General features: G+C 39.5%; 1 protein-coding gene across 4 annotated transcripts in view; it reads left to right on the forward strand.

Annotated features, from left to right (window-relative positions):
- Window positions 1-27,531, forward strand: part of CBFA2T2 (CBFA2/RUNX1 partner transcriptional co-repressor 2) — a 140,939-nt gene that overhangs the window by 92,782 nt on the left and 20,626 nt on the right. For all 4 annotated transcript variants that reach the window (XM_060615766.3, XM_060615753.3, XM_060615761.3 and 1 more), the window contains 7 exons: window positions 6,099-6,242; window positions 10,500-10,741; window positions 17,311-17,400; window positions 21,855-22,036; window positions 22,926-23,179; window positions 23,950-24,035; window positions 25,531-25,726. In XM_060615766.3, the coding sequence (XP_060471749.1) occupies window positions 6,125-6,242; window positions 10,500-10,741; window positions 17,311-17,400; window positions 21,855-22,036; window positions 22,926-23,179; window positions 23,950-24,035; window positions 25,531-25,726 (1,168 nt within the window). In that variant the 5' untranslated portion in view covers window positions 6,099-6,124. The remainder of the gene's footprint in view (window positions 1-6,098; window positions 6,243-10,499; window positions 10,742-17,310; window positions 17,401-21,854; window positions 22,037-22,925; window positions 23,180-23,949; window positions 24,036-25,530; window positions 25,727-27,531) is intronic.

Below are 27,531 nucleotides of genomic sequence, written 5' to 3' on the forward strand. Positions count from 1 at the left end.
GAGGATTGTTTAAATGAACTGTGGTACTTCCACACAGTGGACTATCATACATCTGTTAGCAACAAAAGGTTGTGGAATTAAGCATTGCAGTACATATTTTCAAATTGTAAAACAAAACAAAAGAAAAACAAAAAAACCAAGGAGCAGTACAGTTTGTGGTATAGATCCGTTGCCTACTAGTCTACTGCTGTGCAACAAACCACACTAAAACCTAGTGGTCTAAAACAGTGTTGATTTTTTTGCTCATGACTGTGAGTCAGGCAGTTGTTCTCCTTTTGGTTGTTCTTACTTATTCGTATGTCTGCAGTCAGCTAGCTGCAGACCAGACTCCCTAGGATAGGCTCTCACGTGTTTGGGGTCAACTGGCCTTAGCTCGGACAACTCATCTCTGTTCCATGTGGTGTCATCCTACAGCAGAGGAGTCTGGGTTTGCCTTCATGGCTGGGTCAGGATTCCAAGAGAGGCTCAGAACTGGCACTCTGTCACTTCTATCGCATTGTGTTGGTCAAAGCAAGTCAGAGGCTCTAGCCAGATTCTGGGAATAGGGAAATAGATCCCACTTCTGGATACATTGCAAATGGGGTGGATGCAGAGAGGCCATTACTGGGGACATTCAATTTAACATCATTATGCTTTCTTTTTTATAAACAGGGGTGGGATAGGAATTTATATTTGTGTTTACTCATCTGTGCATGGAAAAAGAATGGAAGGATACACAAAAAATTAATTAAAATGGTTACGTATGGGGGCTCCTGGGTGGCTCAGTCATTTGGGCGTCCGACTTCGGCTCGGGTCATGATCCCGCGGTTCGTGGGTTCAAGCCCCGTGTCGGGCTCTGTGCTGACAGCTCAGAACCTGGAGCCTGCTTCAGATACTCTCTCCTTCCCCTCCAAAATAAATAAACATTAAAAAAAATTGTTTTTGACGAAAATAAAATGGTTACCTTTGAGGTGGGGTAGGTAGGGACAGGAGAACAGATATTTCTTTTTATATCATGCTGATTTCTGAACCATATAAATATATAGAAAAGAAAATTAGGTGGTTTTGCCTCTGCCCCCAAAGATTTAGAGGTTTAAAAGGTTTAAACCTTCCCATAGTTTCTTAGTAAGGAGTCTTTTTTTTTTTTTTTTTTTTTTTTTTTAAGAAATAGAATGACTTCCTTGGTCAACATGTTTGGAGTGATCAGTATTCCTGTTCTATTGATCTGAAAGATCTATATTCACCTCATTTTTCTCAGTGATGATAATCAGGAGCACTTGACCATATCTTCTACCCAAAACTCAGCATACATAAACATCTCAATGGCCAAATAAAATTATTTATTTTAATAGATTTGTAATCTAATTCAAGTAAGTACGTACTGTATAGCCATTATTATATATGTTATGGTACCCCTCACAGAACCTTGTTTTTGATGTGTTATCCTAGGAACACATGAGGAAAATCATTACCACACAAAACTAGTAAGTGATAAAGCATTTTTCACATCAAGTTCACCTTCTTTTACCTAAACATACTTTTTCCTTGTAGCCCTGGGAGTTTCTCTTCTTTCCAGTAGTCTAGGAAGTCCTTCTCCTGACATAATTGCATTTTTCTTATCTCATATTTACACCTCTTCTATTTCTTTTTCTGTTTTCTGCTTCAAAGTAATTTTTTAGAACTTTTTAAAAGCAGTTTAGGGGCACCTGGGTGGCTCAGACGGTTCAGCCTCTCCAACTGTTGATTTTGGCTCAGATCATGATTTCACGTTTCAGGGGTTCGAGGCCCTGCATCAGGCTCCTCGCTGATGGTGCAGAACATCCTTAAGATTCTCTCTTTCTCTGCCCCTACCCGGCTTGCGCTGTCTCACAATAAGTAAATAAACTTAAAAAAAAAAAAAAAAAAAGTAAAAGCAATTTATAATGCTTTGTAAATACTTTTGTTTATGGGCAGTTTAACATACAGGATTCTTCTCAAGTAATATTTATCTGGGATGTTTGTGTTTATGTTCTGTATTACTTCTCTTATAGAAGTGTTCTGCTCTTTAGTTTCATGTCTGATTCTTCAAATTCCTGTGTGAGGAACAAAAGCTCTGCTGTCACACAGAGAACTGTTCATTACTGTGTTCTCTCTCTCATCAGTTTTCTGTTTTCATGACATCCACATCATATTGCACGATGGAGAACTAAAATCATCATTCAGACACACTTTTTCATGTTTGCTCTTCTTTTAGTTCCACTAGAGATATTGGAAATGCATGTGGTCATGCATTATTATTATTATTATTTTAATGTTTCATTTTGAGAGAGAGCACATGTGCCTGCTCGAGCAGGGGTGGGGCAGAGAGAGAGGGAGGCAGAGGATCCGAAGCAGGCTTCAGGCTCTGCACTGACAGCAGAGAGCCTGATTTAGGGCTCAAACCCACAAGCTGCGGGATCATGATCTGAGCTGAAGTCAGACACTTAACCGACTGAGCCACCCAGGTGCCCCTCGAGTTTTATTTTTTAAGCCATATATACCTAAGTCTTCAAAATAACCAAAGCACAGACTCAGAGTGACTAAATCAGTTACGCTGAATCTTAAAATCTATGTTTAGAATCAAGTTGAACCTTTATGACAAAAGTAAGGGTTATTTTGATTTTCTTGGACTGAAGACTTTATTTCTTTTTGATATTCCAAGCAGTGGTGTTTATGGGTTCAGAGTGCCACTTGAGAGAAAGGAATTTCTTCTCTTTGCACTGTATCTAAGGTTCTCTGGCATTGAAAAGATCTCAAGATATGGTTGGTTTTTTCAAAGAATTCAGCTAGAATATAAAACATGAGTATCTGTTCCAAAAAAATTCAGAAATGAAGTCACTGTAACAGTGATGACATAAAGGCATGGCACAGCCAACAATCAGAGGGTTAAAATGCCTACTTTGGAATGTACCCCTTATCCACCATTTGAGCAGCTGCTGTATTGTCATGTTGTAAACCACTTGGATAGATCTCACACCATGAAGTGCCTTCATGCCACCCAGCCTCCAATAAAAATACCCCCTTACATGGTACTTGGTGCTTTTGCAGCTGTTAATTCTTGAATCATTCCATGTAATCTCGCTGAGGTTAGATGGATTAGCTGTTGATAGTGTACCCATTTTCTATGGAAATATTAACTCGGTCATGGTCACATAGCTAGTTAGGTGGTATATCCAGAACTTGACACTAGGCTTCCTGTTTCCTAATCATCATTTCTGTTTACTGAGTACCTTCTCCAGCCAGCACTAGTTGAGGCATTGTTTTTTACCCTCACCTGTTTCCTACCAGGTAGGTCTTATTACCTCTTACTTTACATTTGTTAGAAATGACCCAGAAAGGTGAAATGATTTAATAAAAGTAATGTAGGTTCTAACAGAATGAGAATTCACATGAAATTTCTCAGCCTCCATACCCCATGTTTTTTCTACTAGTCGATGTTATTGAAACATGAGCTACAACACTAGTGTTGCAGATTTATGAGTAGTGATGTGAACAAGAGATGTGGGTAGTTTTAATCTGTAAACGGTACACTGCGAGGTGGGTTTTGCCCAGTATCTAAGCTTTCACTTGGTGTATAATTCAGTGTTCTGCAGTTGGGCTCCTCTCAGTTTTTCATTCTGCCAAGTGCTGAATGTTAAAACACATCTTGCTGTTACGTCCTCCTCGGGCCTTTGGCGCCCTTGCTGTAAAGGCAGGTGGTCTGAAGAAAGGCTCCCTCTAGGTTGTTGCACACTATACACAACACATTATAGTGCGAGACAACTGTCAGTTCCTTCCTTCCCCTCTCCCCCCACCCTCCAGAAAGCTGGGCCCCAGATGGGAGAGCTGGAAACATGTCAACCATTCTCTGAAGGGCATTGAGAAAAATACTGTCAAGAAGAAAAAGGCAAACGCAACAGCTCATTAGTCCACTAATCAGACAGGACGACCATCAATTTCACAAAGAAAATGTCCTGGACAGAGAGATGGGAAGAGCTGGCAGAGTGTTGCCCACATGGCTCTCAGAGAGCCGCACATTTTTGTCAGGGGTTTTGTAACTTGAGGACATTACTTGATAGACTTTATGTATTCATTAGATCTCTTTCCAAAATATGACCAATGCAAACGGAAGCATAAAAATAATATTTGGTGATATTTTCCTCATTAAAAGATGCTCATAAATGTGCAGAGATGGGCTTTTTTGCCAGTGTCATGAATGTATTGTGTCTACAGCTATGATCTCACAGAAAGAAATCTTTGGTTTAACAGTCTCATTTGAACCTTTGGTGTATCCGTGTCTTGTTCTTTAAATTGAATTCAACAGTTATTGGAGAATAAATACATGGCACTTACATGAAAAGCCTGGAGTTACCGAGAGGAACACAGTTCAGTTTAAAGATGATTATGGTGACCCTGGTCCTATTATTAACCAAGTATGTAACATGTTCTTTTTAACGGGGGAAAGTAACTGAAGCTGCTTTAGAATATTGCTCCAGTCCTGTTGATACTAGTCCAGACCTATTTCTGATGTCATTAAGTTTAATCTGTCAAATTTCTTTTTCTGGAATTTGTCGTTCCCTACCGTTATCAAACAGCTGCTTATGAATTGTCCCCGTGGTGAACTAGCCTGTACTTTGTTTAGATTCAGCTCTACTTTTCATCTTTTTAAATACTGTACATCATAAATGACATTTGCATGATTGATGTCAGGGATGTTGACTCCACCTCTTTTTTCCTGCTTATCCCTAGTTAATATATATAAAAATTTAGTACTTTGTCATTTGTGGTGATTTATATACAACTGATTATGATTCTGTTTCCCTGCCGTGCAATTGATGCCTACTGGTCTAGACAGTCCCACGTTAGCTTTTTTCCTCCTATTATTTGATGAATTTATAAAAAAGAAGTCAAAAAACAGTGCATTTGAGATAAGCTGAATATGCAACCTGGTTTCTTCCTTTCTCAGCCACTATCTTCACTGTTAACTTTCAGGTCATGTTACCCTTTGACCTTGCTGGCTTGTTTTAGTTTCCTATGATTGCCATAACAGAGGTCACAAATTGGGTGGCTTAAGACAACAATAATCTCTCACTGTTCTGGGGGCTAGAAGTCCAAAATCAAGGTGTAAGCAGGGTTGGTTCTTTCTTGGGACTTCTGAGGAAGAATCTAGTCCATACCTGTCTCCCAGCTTCTGCTGGTTGCTGGCAGTCCTTGGCATTCCTTGGCCTATGGATGCATCACTCCCGTCTCTGCCTTCATGGTCACGTTGCCCTTGCATTGTGCAACTACGTCCGTCTTCATGTAGTCTTCCCTCTGTGTATGTGCCCCTTCGGCTCTTCTTAGGAGGGTATCATTCATGATGGGTTTAGAGCCCCCCTCAATAATCCAGGATGATCTCCTTCCAAGATCCTTACCTACATCTTCCAAGACCCTTTTTCCAAATGAGCATATATTCACAGTTCAAGGTAGTCAGAGGTACAGTCGTCCTGCTCCCCCAGCCTTTAACCACAGGAGATACATTCTAAGACCCCAATGGATACCTGGAACTGCAGATAGTACCAAATCCTAAATACATATTATGTGTTTTCCTATACATATACCTGTAATAAAACTTAATTTGTAAGTTAAGCACAGTAAGAGATTAACAATAAATGAAAATAAAATAGAACAATTATAACAATATACTATAAGTTATGTGACTGTGGTTTCCCCCTGTCTCTCCCCCTCTATCAGAATATCTTATTGTACCGTACTTACCCTTCTTTTTGTGATGAAGTGAGACAACAAAATGCCTGCCTGATGAGGCGAATGACCCAGGCATGATGACCTTACGTTAGGCTACTCTTGCCCTTCTGACTCTCTGTCCATCAGGGCGATCATGTGTTTCCAGACCATGGTTGGCCACAGGTAACTGAAACTGTGGAAAGTGAAACTGGCTGAAAGGGAACTACTGTAGATACCTTTTGAAGGCCTTCCATACAGCCTACTCAGATAAGCATCTTCTTAATTTCTCAGTCCTCTAGGACAATATACTGGTATTCATATTTCATATTTCAAATTACTGTTACGATTTTTATTACCTTGTGGACAACTCTGACCTCCATTCCTTTTATTCTCTTTAGTTGGTGCTGAGAAAAGAGTGCCAGCAATGCCTGGATCGCCTGTGGAAGTGAAGATACAGTCAAGATCCTCACCTCCCACCATGCCACCCCTCCCACCAATAAATCCTGGGGGACCCAGGCCAGTGTCATTTACTCCAACAGCATGTGAGACCTCTTAATTTATTTGGGTTTGTGGTTCAGGGTGACGTTTAGATCTAAGTGACTGGCTGCTATGAAGCCTTCTGCATATGCTATTCAACATTTTCAAAATAGCTGTAAGGTATTTTATATCTACACACACACATATGTACATATACATGTTACACACACACATGGTTATTTCTTTTATAAATTGCTTTTGCCCTCTGAGAATAGTACTTAGCTAATTTAGGCATTTGAAAATTTAGTGGTATAGATACTTTGTTTTCATACTCTGGCTATTAAGTAGCTATTTTAATTTCTTGGCTCTAAAATGAATTTAAATTATTATATTGCTTTATAGGAATCAATGTAAATTTCATATAATTACCAAACAACTTCTAAAACTATTCCAGGACTACCATGGTAAGGCTCTTGACAAAAGAGAATGAATATTGTATTAGTTTGCTAGGGCTGTCACAACAAAATACCACAGACGGGTTGGCTGAAACTCACAGTTCTGGAGGATAGAAGTCCAGGATCACGGCGTCAGCAGGTTTGGTTTCTTCTGAGGCCCCTCTCCTTGGCTGCAGATGGCCACCCTTCCTGCTGTGTCCTCCCATGTCCTTGCCTCTGTGCATGTGCATACCTGCTGTCCTTTCCTCTTATAAGGACAATAATCATAGTGGATTACGGACCACCCACATTACCTCATGTAACCTTTAAAGGCTGTGTCTCCAAATACAGTCACATTCTGAGATGCAGGGGATTAGAACTACAACATAGGAATTTGTAGGGGGGCATAATTCAGTCCATAAGAATTACATTAGCCAGGGGCACCTGGGTGGTTCAGTCAGCTAAATGTCCAACTCTTGATTTCAGTTCAGGTCATGATCTCACAGTCATGGGATCAGGGCCCACATACAGCTTTTGTACTCTGTGTAAAGCCTGCTGGGAATCTCCATCTCTCTCTCTCTCTCTCTCTCTCTCTCTCTCTCTCTCTCTCTCTCTCAAAATAAACAAACACTTAAAAAAAAGGATTACATTAGCCAATAAATATATAATAGATGTTCAACTTTGCATCAAGTTAATGCAAACTAAAACCCAATGTAATACAAGAATGTTCAAAATGGAAAGTAATATCAAGCTTTGGTGAGCATATGGTGAGCTACCTGAACACTCCTACATTGTTTGAATGTGAGAAAATTATTTGGTAGTATTTAGTAAAGTTGAATTTTCACAAAGCCTGTGTAACTCAGCAATCAGTCCTATATGTATAGTTAAACACATAAACAAAAGTCAAAAGAAGACCCAATTTAAAATCTAGACTTACATGCATACATACTAACTTGTGTGGATTGTTTTTTAATTTTCTTTTAATGTTTATTTATTTTTGAGAGAGAGAGAAACAGGTCATGAGCGAGGTTGGGAGAGAGAGAGAGAGAGGGAGGTAGAAGATCCTGAGCTGTCAGCACAGAGTCCGATGCAGGGCTCAAACCCATGAGCCACAAGATCATGATGTGAGCCAAAGTCGGACACTTAACCAACTGAGCCACCCAGGTGCACCTTTACGTGTCTAGATTTTAATCTGAATTTTTCTGCCTTTCTGTGCCTGTGCATGTTGACTCTCACAGATACTGTGCCTCATAGAGCAGAGGACACTCAGTGTTTATGGAGTACCCACAATGCATTAGAGCACTCTGCTAGGCACTATATGCATTTTCTTATTTAAATGCCTTTACATAAGCTTACACACTGTCGTTGCTCAAACATTTACGTTTTTTGTGTTTATTGTTTTAAAAGGCAAGAGAGTCCAAGTGGTACAGCTTTAATAGAAATTTTAATTATTATATTTCAAAACATTTGAAATTGAGTAAGTGGCAACTGTAGCAGTCTGGAACTAGAAATGAAATGAAGTTTAATATCCTTTTTAAAATTCTATTTTCGGGGCGCCTGGGTGGCTCAGTCGGTAAAGCATCCGACTTCAGCTCAGGTCATGATCTCGCGGTCCGTGAGTTCAAGCCCCGTGTCGGGCTCTGGGCTGATGGCTCAGAGCCTGGAGCCTACTTCCGATTCTGTGTCTCCCTCTCTCTCTGCCCCTCCCCCATTCATGCTCTGTCTCTGTCTCAAAAATAAATAAACGTTAAAAAAAAAAATTAAAATTCTATTTTCTATTTCAAAGTTCTACATCCTTAGATATAGGTGCTGTCTTGAAATGAAGAGATTTAAACCTAGGCTGTCATTCAGATTTCAAGATACAGACAATAGGAATAGATATATCTGCACGTAAATTTAGCCCTTTTTACCTCCATATTTGACTACTTCATTTTACTTCAGAAAATGTGCTCATATGCTCTCACTGAAGAGGTTGTGAAAAAAGCAGCGTGGCTAAAAGCACAGTAATATATTCCATTTATGGATTGCTTCAAAAGGGGCAGCTCTCCGATGGCAATTGACCTTTCTGTGAACACAAAGAAACAGCAGACCATTGCAACTAATTTTCTGGATTGCTGAGGTTGAGTATTGAGCTTTCCTTTCCAGTAGCTCTAGTGATCTCTTTTAATGAAAGATACAGAGGAGAATTCACCCTTTCTTTCTTAGGCTGTTAGTCTTTTATGTAGTGAATCATTCAGCAGCTTTTTCCTCAACACTTACACTTCGCTAGCTAATGAACAAAGCCAATCTATTTATGTATGGTATATACAGTCTACAAAGTATATACAGATATAGAACATAGTGTTCATTAAGAAGTGCACAGTCTTGGGGCACCTAGGTGGTTCAGTCGGTTGAGTCGCTGACTTTGGCCCAGGTCGATCTCATGGTTCGTGGCTTCAAGCCCCATGTTGGGCTCTGAGCTGACAGCTCAGAGCCTGGAGCCTGCCTCAGATTCTCTGTTTCCCCCTCTCTCTGTCCCTCCCCTGTTCATGCTCTGTCTCTCTAAAATAAACATTAAAAAAAAAAAAAAAAAAAAAAGTGCACAGTCTGTTAAGACAGTGCAAATCTAGAAAAAGTAAGTAGGTACCATAATGGAAGTATCTGTAGGCAGCACAGAGAAGAGTTATTAAATCTATCAGGGTTTACCTTAATGTGCAGCCACAGAATCTGTTAAAGAATGTTTCTTGATACAGGTGATACCTGAGCATATATAGGATGAGGAAAAGTTTGCCAGATCAAATTTGAATCTGGATCAGTCAAGGAGTAGGAACAGTATGGCTGACCAACTATGACCGGCATGGAGGCAGAAGGAGGGACGTGGAAGATTTTTCATGATTAATGACTTGGTGTTAAGCCCAATATAAGTAAATGGTCAGTTTTCTAAGTTAGGTAAAGATTAAATAATTGGGCTCTTTTCTTATGTTTTTTAGACATATGTTTTAATTTCGTCTTCCTAGATGTTCAAGCCTGGGTATGATTAAGTGAAAATCTATTGACGCTTAGTCACCAGGTAATTTTATTTCACCATTCAGTGAAGAAGGAGAACTTAGTTCTAGGGTGGTGTTGCAAATTGAAACTAGCAAGAAATGAGTAAGAACGATGGGGAAACTAATTAAACTCTCATTAATCAATCACATGTATTATAATTTGAGCAGAAATTGGTGTGTTGTCCTGTGTAGTGTCTAGAAAATGCTTTATTGAATGATCAAGAATTTGGCACTATTAATATCACACTGTTGGAGCAGAGAGAAACTGACTGTGATGGGCATGAATATTCTGAATGGTCCAAGAGATGTGTACCTTATATACCTTTTTGCAGGAATAGGTCATTAAATCTATAGCCTAGAGAAAACATTTCTCACTTCAACAGAACTCTCTTTTCTGATTGTCTATTCACATGCTACATTGTAACTGATTGCTTAACTTCTTTGGAACCCTAAGATTAGGAAGGAGATGTCACATGAAAGGTACGCATTTGTGCGCGTAAGTGTCCAGTACACTGGAAATACGTATCCTACCAGACTCAGCTTCTGCAGTACCTGTTGCAGGAAATCTTTACCTACCCCGGCCCCATAGCATCTATAGTTAGATAGCCTTTCTCCAAGCTCTTACAGCACTCCGTACTCTTATTTTAACACGTCTGTGTTATTCTGTTAAGATTTTTGACCTGGTAGTCTGTCTTCCTATGTAGTAGTCTCACTGAGGGCAGAAACAGTTTCTTGTATATTCTTAATATGTGCTTTACAAAATTCAAATGAATAAACGAAGGTTAATGCAAACAGGAAGAAATTAACAAAGACCTGTGTGTTTTGCACTTAAACAGAGTCTTTCATTTTGGCTTTCTTTTAGTAAGCAATGGCATCAACCATTCTCCTCCTACCCTGAATGGTGCCCCGTCACCACCACAGAGATTCAGCAATGGTCCTGCCTCTTCCACATCATCTGCACTAACAAATCAACAGTTGCCAGCCACTTGCGGTGCTCGGCAGCTCAGCAAGTTGAAACGCTTCCTTACCACACTGCAACAGTTTGGCAATGACATCTCACCTGAGATTGGGGAGAAGGTGCGGACTCTTGTTCTAGCGCTGGTGGTAAGTACGGCATCACTGTCCACAGCTATCTATGTGGCTCAGAACCAAAGCCAGCAAACCTGGAGCAACATGGCAAAATATGCAGACTAGATTAGTTATTATATAACTCATATAAACCTGTGGAATTGTGGATTTCAATTATGGATAACAATACTTATTAAGGAAACAAGTCTATAATGTTTAGCTTATTATTTCTTATTACGTTGATTTAATTCCAAGAAGCAGCTTTGAATTCGTCGTCAACTGAATTTCAACAGGCTACTGAGGTTCAACCAAGCTAATGCAAGGTTTTGTTACTTAATATATTCAGTGCCTGGTGCGTTGTTTTCAAACCTGAGAGAAAAGAAAAACAGGGAGTTTAATTTTCAGGATAATAGTTTGTAAAATGATAAGTCTCGTGGTTTAAATAGTGTCAAAGGGATTACATTCTTCAGCTCTTCATGCAAATATAGTTTCTGTAGAATTTTCAAGCCACACATAGTTTTTCTTTGTACGAGGAGTATGGTGAACCCATGATGGTATAAGGCAGTAATTCCTGGCATAGACAGCTGGGTGGGGTTTGCGTATCACTGTATATAAGGAAAGTACTGACAGTTCCCTATGTTTGTAAATTGAATTCTACAAGATTTACCTCTTGAAAAAGCACCTCATGGTTCTGCATGTTAGGCTCTACCTATGTAAAAGTGAATCACGTTACTAAGCCTCAATGCTGTAGTTCTCAAAGTGTAATCAGGGACCCTTGAGATTCCCCCAGACCCTTCCTGGAAATTCTGAAGGTGAAAATTATTTTCATAATAATATTAAGATGTTCCTTGCATTTTCATTCGTACTCTCTAAGGAGCATACAGTAGAATTTTCTCGAAGCTGCATGATACAGGTTGTTGAAATGGATTAAATGCAGAAGCAGATAAGAGAACCCAGTTGTCTTTTAATAACCCAGATACCAAAAAGATTTGCAAAACTGTAATTACGGTGCCATTCTTCCTACTACATTTTTGGGGAAAATACAATTATTTTCAAATGGGTTAATAATAAATGGTTTCCAAATTCTGAAGTTAATTATTAATATTGGGATTATTGATAGATGTAACCCACATAAATTAGAGGAGTCTGAGACTAAAAAGTTGAATAACTTAACAGATTTCTCAGTCTAGTGTAGAAGAAACAACTTTCATACAAGGCAGAGTGTGATAAATGACTTTTTCATCATTTCAGATTTAATCCCTTTTGCTTTTTAGAGCTGTTAGGTTGTTCTTTTTTTTTTTTTTTTTTTAAGTTGTTCATTTTCATTGCTATATTATATAGTATTTTATTGTAGGAATACAATTTGTACTTTTTGCTCTTGGTGGACATTTGAGTTGTTTGCATTTTGAGGCATAGTCAAAGAACCTAATACAACCCCCAAGTTCTGAAATTTCTTAAAAGAATTCACAGGACTTGGCATATAGCTGTGCTCACAACTAAGATTTATTACAGAGGCATAAGGTTACACAGCTGGATCATAAAGGAAAGAGATACTGTTGGAATCTAGTGGAATCCATGTGCAGGCTTCCTTATGCTCTTCTCTTGTATAAATAGTCACACAGAGCTCACTCTTCCCCCAGCAGTGAAAATGTAGTGACATATGTGTGATGCTTTTGCCCAGGAAAGCCTATTCGAGACTCCATGCCCAAGGTTTTTACTTGAGTCTGGGTACATAGGCAGTCTTTGCCAGCATCTGCTGAAATTCCAAATTCCCAGAAGGAAAAATCAATGTTCAGCAGAAACCTCAATGTTTGCAAAAACACTGTCTAGGCACAGTAGCCACCCTTATCAGTTAGAAAGGTTTTTTTTTATTTTTGTTTTTAGGGGAAAAATGTTTTTGGTCAAATTTTACACTACTAGATCTAGAGTAATAAAATTGGGCTTTAAATGTCAAAATGAGTTTGAACATAATTGTAAGCAAAGCAGACATCAGCATGTCATACCAATTCTAGCAACAGATTTAGGCACAACTCTGTATATATATTTTTAAGTTTATTTATTTATTTTGGGACAGAGAGAGAGCACAGGCAGGTGAGGGGCAGAGAGAGAGGGAGAGACAGAATCCCAAGCAGGCTCTGCACCATCTGTGCAGAGCCCGATGTGGGGCCCAAACTCTCAAACCGTGAGATCGTGACCTGGGCCGAGATCAAGAGTCGGATGCTTTACTGACTGAGTCACACGGGCGCCCCAACTTTAAGTGGAGTCTAAGGTTGAAGATAATTTCAAGAGTAAAAGAAAAAATGATAGCCCTCATTTGCAAAAAAAAAAAAGAAAAACAGAAAAGAAGTCAATTTTTTTTTAAACTTCGTTTTTGGTTTTTTTTTTGTTTTTTTTTTTAATGTCTTTTTATTCTTAAGAGAGAGAGAGACAGAGCAGGAGCAGGTGAGCGGCAGAGCGAGGGAGGGACACAGAATCTGAAGTAGGCTCCAGGCTCTAAGCTGTCAGCACAGAGCCCGATGTGGGGCTTGAACTCCTAGACTGTGAGATCATGACCTGAGCCGAAGTTGGACACTTAACCAACTTAGTCACCCAGGCGCCCCGTCAAAATTTTTTTTATAGCTGAAGAAGTATTTGTATGTACATGTAACCAATTGTGTCCTTTAAATGGCCATTCTCAGGTTAATTTTTTTTTTTCCCAATGATAATCATCAGTAGGTGGTAAAAATACACATAACAACCAACTTACCCAGTTTTAAGTGTATAATTCAATGATTTAAGTGTATTGTTGTGCAACCATCACTACTATCCACCTCAGGAACTCTTTAAATCATGCAAAACTGACACTTTGTGCCATTAAACAATAACTCCCCATCCCTTACTTACCCTTCAGTTCCTATCAACCACCATTCTACTTGACTACTCTAGCTACCTCATATAAGTAGAATCATACAGTATTTGTCTTTCTGTTACTTATTTTGCCTAGTGTAATTATCCTCAAGGTTCATCCCTGTTATAGTATTTATCATATTTTTCTACTTTTTTTGGCTGAAAAGATTCCATTGCATGTATATACCACATTTTGCTTTCATCTTTTGATGAAATTGGTATTTCATCAGCAATTGGAATTGAAACTATGAATTTATTTGGAGAAGATGCAGAAAAAGAAGTGTTACTTGAATTTAACATCCATTATTTTATTTAATTTTTAAAATTTTTTAATGTTTATTTTTGAGAGAGAGACAGAGCGCGAGTGGCGGAGGGGCAGAGAGAGAGAGAAGGAGACACAGAATCCGAAGTAGGCTTCATCTTTTGCATTCGTCTATTGATGTACACTGGGGTGCTTCTACCTTTTCGGTTAGGGAAAGTTTTATATCTTTATGGGAAACTGTTCATCAGCCAAATTCATAGGTGCCAGCCAATGGCCCAACCTTGTAAGTGCTCTTTAATAAGGTTATCAGTTTTAAACCTGCTATATTAACTCTTTTCTGTATAGGAGCCATTGCAAATAAGGTTGCTGTAAGCATTCTTTTACATGGTACACATGTGCAAGCATTGCACTGAACAGTGGAATTGGGATTTCATAAGGTATGCATATATACCAATTTAATATGTAAGGCCATTGGTTTTCCTACATATTATACTAATTTATACTCTGATATAGTGGGAATTTTATTAAAATCCGTGTCCTGAATCAGTCTGTTCAGGCTGTTACAACAGAATACCAATAACTGGGTGATTTATAAACAACAGTCATTTATCTCACAGTTCTGGAAGCTGGTAAGTGGTGCCAGTAGATTTTGTATTCTGTGAGAGCCTACTTCCTTGTTCCTATATAGCTGTCTTCTCACTGTGTCTTCACAGTGCCGAAGAGGCAAGGGAGATCTCTTGAGGTCTCTTTTACAAGGGCACTAATGCCATTCCTAAGAGCTCTGCCTTCATGACCTCTAATCACCTCCCAAAGGCTCCACATCTAAATACCAACTCATTGGGAATTAGGTTTCAACATAGGAATTCTGAGTGGCACAAAAATTCAGTCTATAGCAATTGGTATTGAAACTATGAATTTATTTGGAGAAGATGCAGAAAAAGAAGTGTTACTTGAATTTAACATCCATTATTTTATTTTATTTTTAAAAAATTTTTAATGTTTATTTTTGAGAGAGAGACAGAGCGCGAGTGGCGGAGGAGCAGAGAGAGAGAAGGAGACACAGAATCCGAAGTAGGCTTCAGGCTCTGAGCTCTCAGCACAGAACCCGACATGGGGCTCCAACCCACAGATGGGGAGATCATGACCTGACCAAAGTCAGACGCTTAACCTACTGAGCTACCCAAGCACCTCTCCATTCATTATTTTAAAAAAACACTTGGCAAAACAATTAGAGCAGGAACTTTCTTAATCTGATGATAGTTGTTATCTTACAAAAAACCTACAGCAAGCCTCATGCTTGTGAAATTTTGAATGCTTTCCCTCTAATAATAGGAATCAGATGAGAATGTCTTTTCTAAAAAACAAAAGAATGTTTCTTCTATTCAGCGTGATCCTGAACATTCTAACCTAGCAAATAAGATATCAAGATTGGTGAGAGATCAATAAAACTGTCACTGGGGCGCCTGGGTGGCTCAGTCGGTTAAGTGACTTTTGGTTTCAGCTCAGATTATGATCTCGCAGTTTGTGCGAGGGAGCCCCATGTCAGGCTCTGCACTGACAGCATGGAGTCTCCCTGGGATCCTCTGTCTCCCTCTCTCTATGCCCCTCCCCTGTTCACACTCTCGTAAAAACTTAAAAAATAAAAAGAAAGTAAATTCTTTAAAAAAAAGTATTGATGTGAAATGAGATAAGCTTCAAATACTTTAACATCGTTTAATTTGATATACTCTTTTCTCTAAAAGGAAATATTTTTAATTTTTACCGAATATTAGTGTGATATATTTGGAAAATCCAACATAATTTCATATCCAGAAATAAGTGCTGTTGTACTTGTCTTTTTAGGCACTTAAGATACTATATAAGTGTGTGTGTAATTTCCATAAATGGCTTATAGGAAAGCATGCTGCTCTTTTTCTGGTTTTTCATTTCACAGTATATTGTAAACACCTTTCCTTATTAATGCATATAGTCTTTCCTGTTCCCTTAGTGTTCTGATGTATGACTGTACCATCATTCTTTTTTTTTTAATTAATTAATTAATTAATTTTTCTTCCTCTAAAAAAATTTTTTTTTAATTTTATTTTTGAGAGAGAGAGAGAGAAACAGAGTGTGAGCAGGGGAGGGACAGAGAGAGGGAGTCACAGAATCCGAAGCAGGCTCCAGGCTCCGAGCTGTCAGCACAGAGCCCAACGCTGGGCTTGTACTCATAAACCGTAAGATCATTACCTGAGCCGAAGTCAGATACTTAACTGACTGAGCCACCCACGCGCCCCATGTACCATCATTCTTTTTGAATATTTTAATATTTTAATATTTATGTATTTATTTTTTTTAGAGAGAGAGAAAGAGAGAGGCAGGTGTGAGTGGGGGAGGGCAGAGAGAGAGGGAGCCCAGAATCCAAAGTAGGCTCCGGCTCTGAGCTGTCAGCAGGGAGCCCCATGTGGGGCTTAAACTCATGAGCCATGAGATCATGACCTGAGCTGAAGTCGGATACTTAACTGACTGAGCCACCCAGGTGCCCCTTCTGTACCATCATTTTTAATGCAACTTCCTGGTAGTGGACCTTAATGTTTTCTGTTCCTTATTGTCAAGAAGCAGTATTGTGTTGATAAATAATCTGTATGGTACTTGTTACAGCTTTGAACCATTGATGATTTTATAAAATAAAATCCCTAGAAGTGGTACTTGTTCTCTCAGGGAATCAAGAATAATGCCCAGCCAGGTTTGTTCTTTAACTTGGTATTATACTATGTTTTAGGGAATTGAATAAAAATATTTTGTGAACTTTGAGGAAAATATTTTTATTTGTACATTCACCTGAGCAGAGGAGCTAAGAACCCTATTTAAAGCTAGACTTTTGAAAAAATACATGGGAAGTGCTAATAACCTTACGGGAAATAACTACAACCTTCCCGGTGGGCGTGTGCCTGTTTCCAGGTTCTCTCATATGCAGGCAGACCACTTGAAGGTAGAAGGCACTGATTGTTTTGCCTTGGTTTTTTCGTTTGTTTTTAAATTTCTTTAGAATATTTAGGGAACTGATGCTAGGAGGAGGGCACGATCTATGAAGAAGTGAACTTCAGAAGTTGATATCCTGGACTCATTCAGGATTGTTCCATCTGGGAACATTGTAGGTTTGGTTTCCGGTACCCAAGGTGGCTTGCCATGAGCTCTTTGATTCGAGAGGCCTGAGTGCCTTCTTCACAAATGCTGAGGAAAGCAGTAGCTGAGTACAGAGGACAGTTTAGGTTTAGGGTATTAAAGAAAAGAAAATCAATGAGGCCACACTTTATTCATAAAGGAAACAATTTGTTTAACCTTTGAGAGGGACCTGAGTTTACAGTGGTGTTCTTGGGATTATCCTTTTCCTTGATTTAAAAAGAGTTAGCACTATTAGATTTGTATTGGGAAGACAGTATCCAGGTTTAGAAATTGACAGTGTTATTTGTCTTTTCAGAACTCAACAGTAACAATTGAAGAATTCCATTGCAAGCTCCAAGAGGCTACAAACTTTCCTCTTCGTCCTTTTGTGATTCCATTCCTCAAGGTAATTTTTATAATTACTGAATGTAATTTATCTTCAGCATTTCCTCAAGTTTTCCTGCTGCTGATCCCTGTTCTGTGATCCTAGCCAGGGTAGCTTGCCACACATTTTCATATCTTTATTTTATTTGAGTCTCCTAAGAGGAATGGGAGTGTGGTCTGCAGATATGCCTTATTCACACTTGGTAGGATGGGAATTACAGAAGCCTTGAGTTGTGGTCCATATGCAGATACTGCTAATAACACATAATAGCAGGTGGGGAGCAGGAGGTGAATGGGCTGAAGGTGAGTGTGTGGATGGTTTGGAGGCTGGGCTTTTAGCAGAGAAAGTAACTGAACATTAAATCTTTTGTTTGTGGCCAGTGGGGAAAGTGTGTGTTTTCTGAGAAGGCTGTCAGACAAAGGAGAGGCCTTGCACTTCCCGCTTATCCTAAGAACAGAAGAGCATACAGAAAGACAATGTTGCTGTCTCCCCAACCCCAGTTAGTCTAGCTTCTGATTAGGTCCTCTGGAATTAATGTTCCCTAGAACATAACTTTTGGGAGACGTTGTTCAGAATTGTACTTACCTGAGAAGTAAGGCAGTATTAAATTTATATGTAATATGCCCTTAAAAAAAAGTGTTTTATTTCAAAATAATTTCATACTCCTAGAAAAGTTGCAATATGGTATAGTAAACTTCCTGTAGACTGTACCACCGTCTCTTTAGTCACATTCTCTACATGTTACTATTTTATCACATCTCTATTATTATTTTGTCTTGTAATTATTTTTTCCCTCATATATTTGAGGGGTGCCTGGCTGGTTCAGTCGATAGAACATATATACGACTCTTTATCTCAGGTGTGCAAGTTGGAGCCCCCACGTTGGGTATAGAGATTACTTAAAAAATAAAATCTTTTGGGGCACCTGAGTGGCTCAGTCAGTCGAGCATCTGACTTCGGCTCAGATCATGATCTCAAGGCTTGTGAGTTCGAGCCCCACGTTGGGCTCTGTGCTGACAGCTCAGAGCCTGTAGCGTACTTCAGATTCTGTCTCTTTTTGTGCCCCTCCCCTGCTCACGCACTCTCTCTCTCTCTCTCAAATATAAATAAACATTAAAAATATTAAAAAATAAATAAAATTTTTTTTAAAAAAGAACTATTTAAGAATAAGCTGCAGACATGATACATCTCAATACTTTGTAGTATAATTAACAAATCAAGAAATTAACATTGATAAAGCACTATTATCCACAGCCCTTATTCATGTTTCACCAAATGTCCCACTAATGTCTCTTACAGTGAAAGAAAAGCTTTTTTGTGTGGTCCTATATCTGATACAGGATCACATCTTGCATTTCGTTGTCATGTTTCTCTAGTCCACTTTAATCTGAAATAGCTTCTCAGACTTTTATGACTTTGACAGTTTGAATGGTTCAGGGTAGTTATTTTATGGAAGGTACTTCACTTTGGATTTTTCTGAAGCTTCCTCATGATGAGGAACAGGTTATGCATCTTAGGCAGCAAGAGCAGGTTACGTGGTATCACTGCATTCTCTTTGTAGACATAGATGTTAATCGGTCTTCTAATTGGTGATGTTGACTTTGATCACTTGGTGAAGGCAGTGTCTATCTACCATGCTTTCCCATGGTAAAGTTACTGCCTTTTCCCTTTTATACAATAATTTTTGAAAACAACAAACAGCAACAAAACAGGTAACATTCTGACTAGTACCAATAAAAGATGAACCTGTGTCAAAGATTTTCTTTAACTCATTAATGAAGGAACCAATAACATGTTACAACCAGTTCAGGGGAGAATCCAAAGAACAGACACATTTATATAGGTCAGGATTATTGACATGAATGTGCAACCAGAAGTAAAATTGGCTTCTATAGAGAGCACAAGGGAAGTCATTGGAACCTCTATTGGACATAATTTTATTCATGTCCATAGATAGTAATTATTTTGCATTGGTATCATTTATCTATAACTTGCCAAAGTATAAAGTAGCTCCCCAGCAGTGAAAGACTAGGGTCAAATACCAGGGTGTTCTAGACCAAGCATAGTTTGGAAACCTGTTACCCCCAGACCAGCTCACCAAATGGTTTCATACAGCCCTAGAGAGAAGAATTTGTTTGTTTGTTTGTCTGTTTGTTTGTTTTTATACTCTACACCGATGTGGGGTTCAAACTCACCACCTTGAGATCAAGAGTTGAATGCTCTACTGACTGAGCCAGCCAGGTGCCCCAAGAAGAATAATTTTTACAGGTGCACGTTTATAATCGATTTGTAATAGGGAACACTGACTCTGAGCCCCAGTTAAGCTAAATGTTATCCTCAATCCAGCCCCCCAACAAAATGCATTCCATTCTTTTCATTAGTAGGAGACTGATACTACAAAAAATTATACTCCGTTTGTTATCTGACCTTTTTTATACACTGTTTGAGACCCACACGATATCTTCACTTTTGCATCTTGACTCACAAAGTCTAATACACCCGGCCAAATAAATATGCCCCTTTTACCTGTATTTCTGCCTTTACTTCCTAAAAAAAAAAATAATAGCATCAGAAAGATGGGTCAACTTATTGAGGTATTGTTACCAGTTTTTTAAATCTTTTAAAATGAGAGTAGAGCAAACAAATAGGAAAATGCTTAGGTGTCAGGGGCCCAGGCTGTGTGTGGCTCTGTTTTGATAGCATTGAAGCTTTGCCTCAGTCTGTGGTGCCTTTGTAGCCCCGAAACAGCTGTGCTGCTTCTATCTTGGTCTCTTTGCTGTATGTCAGAGCCAACAGACAATTATTTCCCCTAAGACTCCGGAACCAAGATTTGTGAAATTTGTGTTAATAGGAAATAATTAGCATTAAAAAAAAAATTCATCAAAGGGCACATGTCACAGATGTAAAAGATATTTTACACAGTATTTTTTTCAGTTAAGATTTTTTTTTTTAACAGTTGTTATAAGATGAAGGCTATAGAACAGACTTAAAAAGTATTTTATATTGTCACATTCCCTATTCTTAACTCTGTTGTTTTGGAAAACAGCATGAGATAGGTCGTTATGGCAGTTTTTTGGCTAACGTTTGGGTTTTCTCAATTTATTTCTGCTTTAAGACAGTCACTAATTATGGTGCCTGCTAAATTAACCCTCGGTAAAGGGGTGACTACTCACATCTATTAAAACTCTCCATTTACTTGTTCATCTGTTTCCCTTGAGATAAAGACATCTTTTATGTACTCAGTCTGAATTGTTCTTAAATTTGGGAAGAAAAGTATAATAATTCTTTATTTTCTTTTAATAAAGGGAATATAGGAAAAGTACATTTTACATATGAAGAGTGAAGTTTAGAGATATATAGGGTTTGTTTTATGATTTGTCCCCATTAAAGATTTCTAATTTTGAGAAGGAAATATAATAAGTACATAGTTAATTATCCTTTTACAAAATAAGGAAAAAGAGACCCCTGGGTGGCTCAGTCAGTTGGGCGTGTGACTTCAGCCCAGGTCATGATCTCGCGGTTCGTGAGATCAAGCCCCGCATCGGGTCACTGCTGTCGGCGTAGAACCCACTTTGGATCCTGTATCTCTCCCTCTCTCTCTCTCTCTCTCTCTGCTCCTCCCCTGGTTGTGCTCTCTCAAAAATAAATAAACATAAAAAAAAAAATAATAATAAGGAAATAGATCCAGCTAGGGTGCCACAATAAGAAATCGATTTTGCCCCTGGGTTACCTGTGTGTCATCTGAGCTTAGTCTAAAGCTTGTTGCTATCATTTACATCACTCCTGATACTTTCTTCGAAACCCCATGTTCCTACCAAGCCAAAGTAATTACCACTTCCAGAATTCCATGACAGCTGTCATAGAGAACATGAAAAAAAAAAGTTGAGCAGTCCTGTCAGAGACGAGTTGGAATTTGACAGAGAGAATCCACGACTTACTGATAATCATAGAGGAAGGAGTGAATTTCTTCTACCCCTGTATAGATGGTACTAATTCTCTAACTGGCCAAAGTCTTGAAAAATGTATAAATTAAAAAAAAATTTTTTTGTTTTTAGTTTTAAGTAGACTCCATGCCCAGCGTGGGGTTTGAACTCACAACCCTGATATCAAAAGTCGTATGCTCTACCCACTGAGCCAGACAGATGCCCCCAAAAATGTATAAAGTTTTAACTTCTTACGTTCAACACCTTCACTGAGCTTTGACTCTACACTAGGCCACAAAGGTAAATAAAGCACGGGCTTCCTGTTGAGGGGATTTACACCTTGTGGGGGCAAGAGACAAGGTAGCCAGTAATTCAAGTTCAGTATTTTAGATGTCACTTTACTCTTAGAGAGGCATATAAAAATCAGGCTGATGAGAAGGGCTTTTGTCTTGTGTCGTCTTGTTTGTGAAAGTCTTTTGAGGTGCTGAGCTCTGTTGTGTGGGGCCCAACACCTAGAAAACTGCCTTCCAGCCCCTGCCTCTTTTTTTCAAGGCCAATCTGCCCCTGCTGCAGCGAGAACTGCTGCACTGTGCTCGAGCCGCCAAGCAGACCCCATCCCAATACCTGGCTCAACACGAACACCTTCTGCTCAACACAAGTATCGCGTCACCTGCTGACTCTTCTGAGCTGCTCATGGAAGTGCATGGAAACGGGAAGAGGCCCAGTCCGGAGAGGTGAGCAGAGAAGTGCTTTGTTGTCCTTGCTTTTCTGGAATTACTCTAAGCTTCCTCTTTACTTGTGAAAGAAAGAGAATTTAATTACTGTGGTTACATATAGGTATGGACTCAGAATTTCTAAGGTTGGCTTTGCGCTGTCCCAATATCAGAGACCAGAATGTTTCTCAAATCTATAGGTGTGGCTCCCAGACACAAATATTTTTCAGAAATTCTTCAGATGACTCTGTATACCCCTAGTGAGAGATTCTGCTCTAGGGCATTCTATGGGTGCACTGCTCCAGAACCATCAGAAATAAAATTTGTCCAAAGCATTTTTTCTGATGTGTGAAGTCTAATAATAAGTATAACAATTAGTAATTGTTACTTGGTAATGAGTCACCTTTACTTTGAAGATTGAAATTGTGTTAATTTATTCTGGAAATTTCAGTATGAGTGAAAGTATTAGTCAAGGAAGCAATTTTTTTTTTTTAATGTTTTATTTATTTTTGAGACAGAGAGAGACAGAGCATGAATGGAGGGAGGGTCAGAGAGAGAGAGGGAGACACAGAATCTGAAACAGGCACCAGGCTCTGAGCTGTCAGCACAGAGCCTGACGCAGGGCTCGAACTCACGGACCGCGAGATCATGACCTGAGCTGAAGTCGGACGCTCAACCGACTGAGCCACCCAGGCGCCCCAGGAAGCAATATTTTAACAGTGTTGAAAAATTTGTTTTCTCCCTGGCCTCTGGAGACATTTCGGTTCATGCCTTACGTCAGACCTTTCCTTATCATCTTCCTGTTTGGGAAAGTACATAGTACAATACATAACACAGAGTAGGTACTCAGGACATGTTTGTATGAACACTTGTGTATGGGCTAAGATATGTACTTCCGGTTCTTCTAAAGGAGGGAAGAGAGCGGTTTTGAAAGAGATACAATTCCTCCCGAGCCTCCTGCCAAGAGAGTGTGCACCATCAGCCCTGCTCCCCGGCACAGTCCTGCCCTCACTGTGCCCCTCATGAATCCTGGGGGCCAGTTCCATCCTACTCCTCCACCTCTTCAGCACTACACGTTAGAAGATATTGCAACTTCACACCTGTATCGTGAGCCCAATAAGATGCTAGAACATCGAGAAGTTCGTGATAGACACCACAATCTTAGTAAGTGACATGAGCAGCATGGTAATGGTTGAAATTCAGATTGAATCTTTGCGTTTCTTTCCTACTCAGTTGTAAAGCAAAATAATACAATCATCGCTTTTTTCCACTGATAGATAAAACAATATTATACATAAAAAGGAATGTTACAGTTGTATTGATTTCATTTGAAATTGATCTCCCTTCATACTTTGTTACTGTTATTCTTATATTATAGAAGTGGGACTCGGTAAATTTTAGGAAATACACAGTGAAATATTTAAGGATAAGGAGATACCACTTTTTCTTAAATGGTGCAGAAAACTAGAGAATGATGAAACAAATCAACTAAAATATTAACATTTTGGAAACTGGGTGAAGGATATATGAGAATTCTTTTACTATTCTTGCAGTGTTTCTCTAAGTCTGGATTTATTTCAGAGTAAAGTGTTTTTATTTCTTTTTTTAACTTATCCATTTTGAGAGAGAGAGTGCAAGCGGGGGAGAGACAGAGAGAATCACAAGCAGGCTCCACCCTGTCAGCCCAGAGCCTGACATGGGGCTCCATCCCACAAACCATGAGATCATGACCTGAGCCAAAGTCGGACGCTTAACCTACTGAGCGTAACTTTTTGTTGGTTTTATGTCATTTTGTGGGTTCCACACTCCCTTGTGAATCGTTGCCCTGGTAGAGTGCTCATAGGTGGTATGGATGTGTTCTGTATTTACTTAGTGGAATTCTGTATATTATATTCTTCCTTCTATCTTCACATCTAATCTCTAATTTCTACTAGGTCTAAATGGAGGCTATCAAGATGAGTTGGTAGACCACCGTTTGACAGAAAGGGAATGGGCTGATGAATGGAAACATCTCGATCATGTAAGGATCTTACAGTGTATAATTTTCCTATTACATTTAATTCTTATTACCAATAATAATAATAGAGTATATATGCCTGAAGTGAATTTAACCAGAGCCACAGTGTCTTTGCCATAAAAACTTGATTTATTAGGGCACCTGGTTGACTCAGTCAGTATAATGTTCCACTCTTGATCTCAGGGTCATGAGTTCAAGCCCTTCAAGCCCCATGTTGGACCTAGAGCTTACTCAAAAAACAATAATAAAATAAAATTTAAAACTTGTTTTATCTACTACTCCCCTAGCTAAAGAGCTAAGAGTAACTCTCAAATCTTTTTGGTGGGGTAATCACTTCAGGATATAACCAAGTTAAGTCATACAGTATAAGGGTTAAAAGCAGAAGTTTGGGAGTTCAGGTCTCAGCTTTGCTGCTTCCTACTTTGTATGATGGATGAGTTGTTTTACCATTTCTAGCCTTAATTTCTGTATCTTAAAAAATAAAGAATACTGTTGTTGTTGTTGTTGTTTAATGTTTATTTGTTTTGAGAGAGAGAGAGAGAGAGAGAGAGAGAGAGAGAGAGAGAGAGAGAGATTCCCAAGCAGGCTCCATACTGTCAGTGCAGAGCCCGATGCAGGGTTCCATCCCACGATCCATGAGATCATGACCTCAGCTGAAATCGAGAGTCAGACGTTCAACCGAGTCACCCAGGCACCTCAAGAATACTGTATTATTTGAATTCGTAGGGTTGTTCTAGTATGTAAGGTGCTTACATAGGATCTAATATATAGGAAATGCTAAATAAATGGTGCTTCTCTAAAAACAAATGAGAATTCGTGTCCTAAAAGGGAAGAAAAGATGTACCTGCTTGAAATATACATACAATAGTTTTTCCTACTTGAGTGAAATTGTCTCTGAATATTATTTCTCTCATTGCATTCTTAGGCAAATCTCCAGTTTATCAGATAACCTGATGTGTTTAGGCAGAGATATAATGTGGTTTCACCATACATAGTGTTTAAAGGACTATATTATGGTGAGATCCTGGCTGAGATTCAACCTGGAAGAATCCAAAAAGGATTATTTTGTTGTTGTTGTTTTTAATTTTTTTTTTAATGTTTATTTATTTTTGAGACAGAGACAGAGCATGAACAGGGGAGGGTCAGAGAGAGGGAGACCCAGAATCTGAAACAGGCTCCAGGCTCTGAGCTGTCAGTACAGAGCCCGATGCGGGGCTCGAACTCACAGACCACGAGATCATGACCTGAGCCGAAGTCAGACGCTTAACCGACTGAGCCACCCAGGTGCCCCAGAAAGGATTATTTTGAAATCCAAAAAAAATTATTTGCGTCTACTTATTTAAAAAGAAGCTGTTAAGAATGGCTTTCATGTGTTGACTTGATATTGCTGATCTGTAAGATACTTAAACCTTCCTTCTTTACATTTTACCTATCCTTAAATTTCAGTATTGGTTGTTTCAAAGTCCTAATCTTCTCTCTGACTTCCTCTCTGGCTTAGGCTCTGAACTGCATTATGGAAATGGTAGAGAAGACAAGGCGCTCCATGGCAGTCCTGCGGCGCTGTCAGGAATCTGATCGTGAAGAACTCAATTACTGGAAAAGACGATATAACGAAAACACAGAGATGAGGAAGACAGGGAGCGAGTTGGTCTCTAGGCAGCACAGTCCTGGGAGTGCAGATTCTCTCAGCAATGGTAAGGGGAGGGTCTCACCTAAGATGGCAGAAAGACGGTGCTAGATGGTGGAGTTAGAAAGACTCAGGTGATTGTGAAGAGAATGATAAAATATGTCGAGGACTCAGTACCTGGAATGTTCAAGAAATACTGTCTTTCACATGGATAATGGGAATATTTGTCATTTTGTTCTGTTTTTAAATCCCTCTATATGTGCTGGGTGGTGATCAAAGAGTGGTTGTTAAAGTCAGCCTCGTTGAGTGTCCCAGGTACTCACATACATCACATTTACTCCTCAACGGTAGCCCTGAAAATCTAAAAATGTTTACCTCACCTTCCCTCCTCTGTTTCCCACTCCCCATCCAGGAAGACACCATTTATCAACCTCTGTCTGGAGGCCTTTAGAAAAGTTTTACCATACCTTTACTATACCAAGCTGGGTTAGCCCTTCTTGTCTTTTCTCAACCTGAAGCAGCAGAGATAAGAACAACTGTTCTGTCAGTCCAGGGTACATTCAGGACACCACAGCCGTTTCCCCAAAAATGTTTCATCACAATCATCTAGTAACTGAAAAAGTGCCCTATCCAAAGACACAGACAAATGAGGGGCTATCTGTGATCAGACTTTCCCCCAACTACCCACTTCAAGCTCCCTCTTCTCATCACGGAGAATGAACCACTTATCGTGACAGACCTAGCATGTTCCACAGAAGACAGCTGTTAGTCTAAAAAAGGCTTCAAGGGGCTCCTGGATGGCTCAGTCGGTTTAAGCATCTGACTCTTGGTTTCAGCTCAGGTCATAATCTCAGTTTGCGGGTTCGAGCCCCGCATCTGGCTCTGCACTGACAGTATGGAGCCTGCTTAGGATTCTCTCCCTCTCTCTCTGCACCTCCCCTGCTCACTCCCTCTCTGTCTCTCTCTCAGAATAAATACGTAAACATTTTTTTAAATAATAAATACAAAAGACTTGAGCAAAAATGGGGCAAAGACATTGGTAACCAAAGGATCCCACTCCCACCGAGATGACTCTTAGGGCAACCATTGATTAGCAATGTTGTGTGGAATATCACAGCAAGACATCAAAGAATACTTGTAGCTACACTGTGATTACTTTCATAAAGACTTCAGAGCTCAGGACACCTGACTGGCTTAGAAGAGCATGCGACTCTTTTGATCTCAGGTTATGAATTTGAGCCTCATGTCGGGTATAGAGATTACAATCAATCCATCCATCAATCAGTACATACATACAAACAACTTCAGGGCTCATCCTCAGGTATTCCTCACCATCTGAACCTTCATGAATAGTTCCTGTAACAATTTATAGAAACATCCAAAGTTCACCATCCAAATCACAAACCTTCCACCAGTCAGTCTGCATGTGTTTAGCTAGGAGGCATCCAGTGCAGAGTGAACTGTGGTCCTGAGGCGGCTCTTCTCCAGCCAGATGGCAGGTCTTGCTGGGCCACTTAAACATTGTTTTGCATTACTCTCTACTCATCCTTTTTTTTCTTTCTTTTCCTTAGAGCACACGAGTGTGTGCACGAGTGGGGGAGGGGCAGAGGGGGGGGGACAGAGGATCTGAAGTGGGCTGTGCACTGACAACAACAAATGCAATGTAGGGCTCAAACTCAGGAACCATGAGATCATGACCTGAGCTAAAGTTGGATGCTCAACTGACTGAGCCACCCAGACACCCCTCTACTCATCTTTTTCACGCCTTACTTGAGGGTTTAGCTTGAGTGACTGCATGTTCTCCGGTCCTGATTATTACTAGCACATCCCTCACTCTCAAACATGCAGACAGTTGGGGTGTGAAATTATTTT

Source organism: Panthera onca, chromosome A3 (genome assembly GCF_046562875.1).
Source record: "Panthera onca isolate mPanOnc1 chromosome A3, mPanOnc1 haplotype 2, whole genome shotgun sequence".
Classification (NCBI taxonomy): domain Eukaryota; kingdom Metazoa; phylum Chordata; class Mammalia; order Carnivora; family Felidae; genus Panthera; species Panthera onca.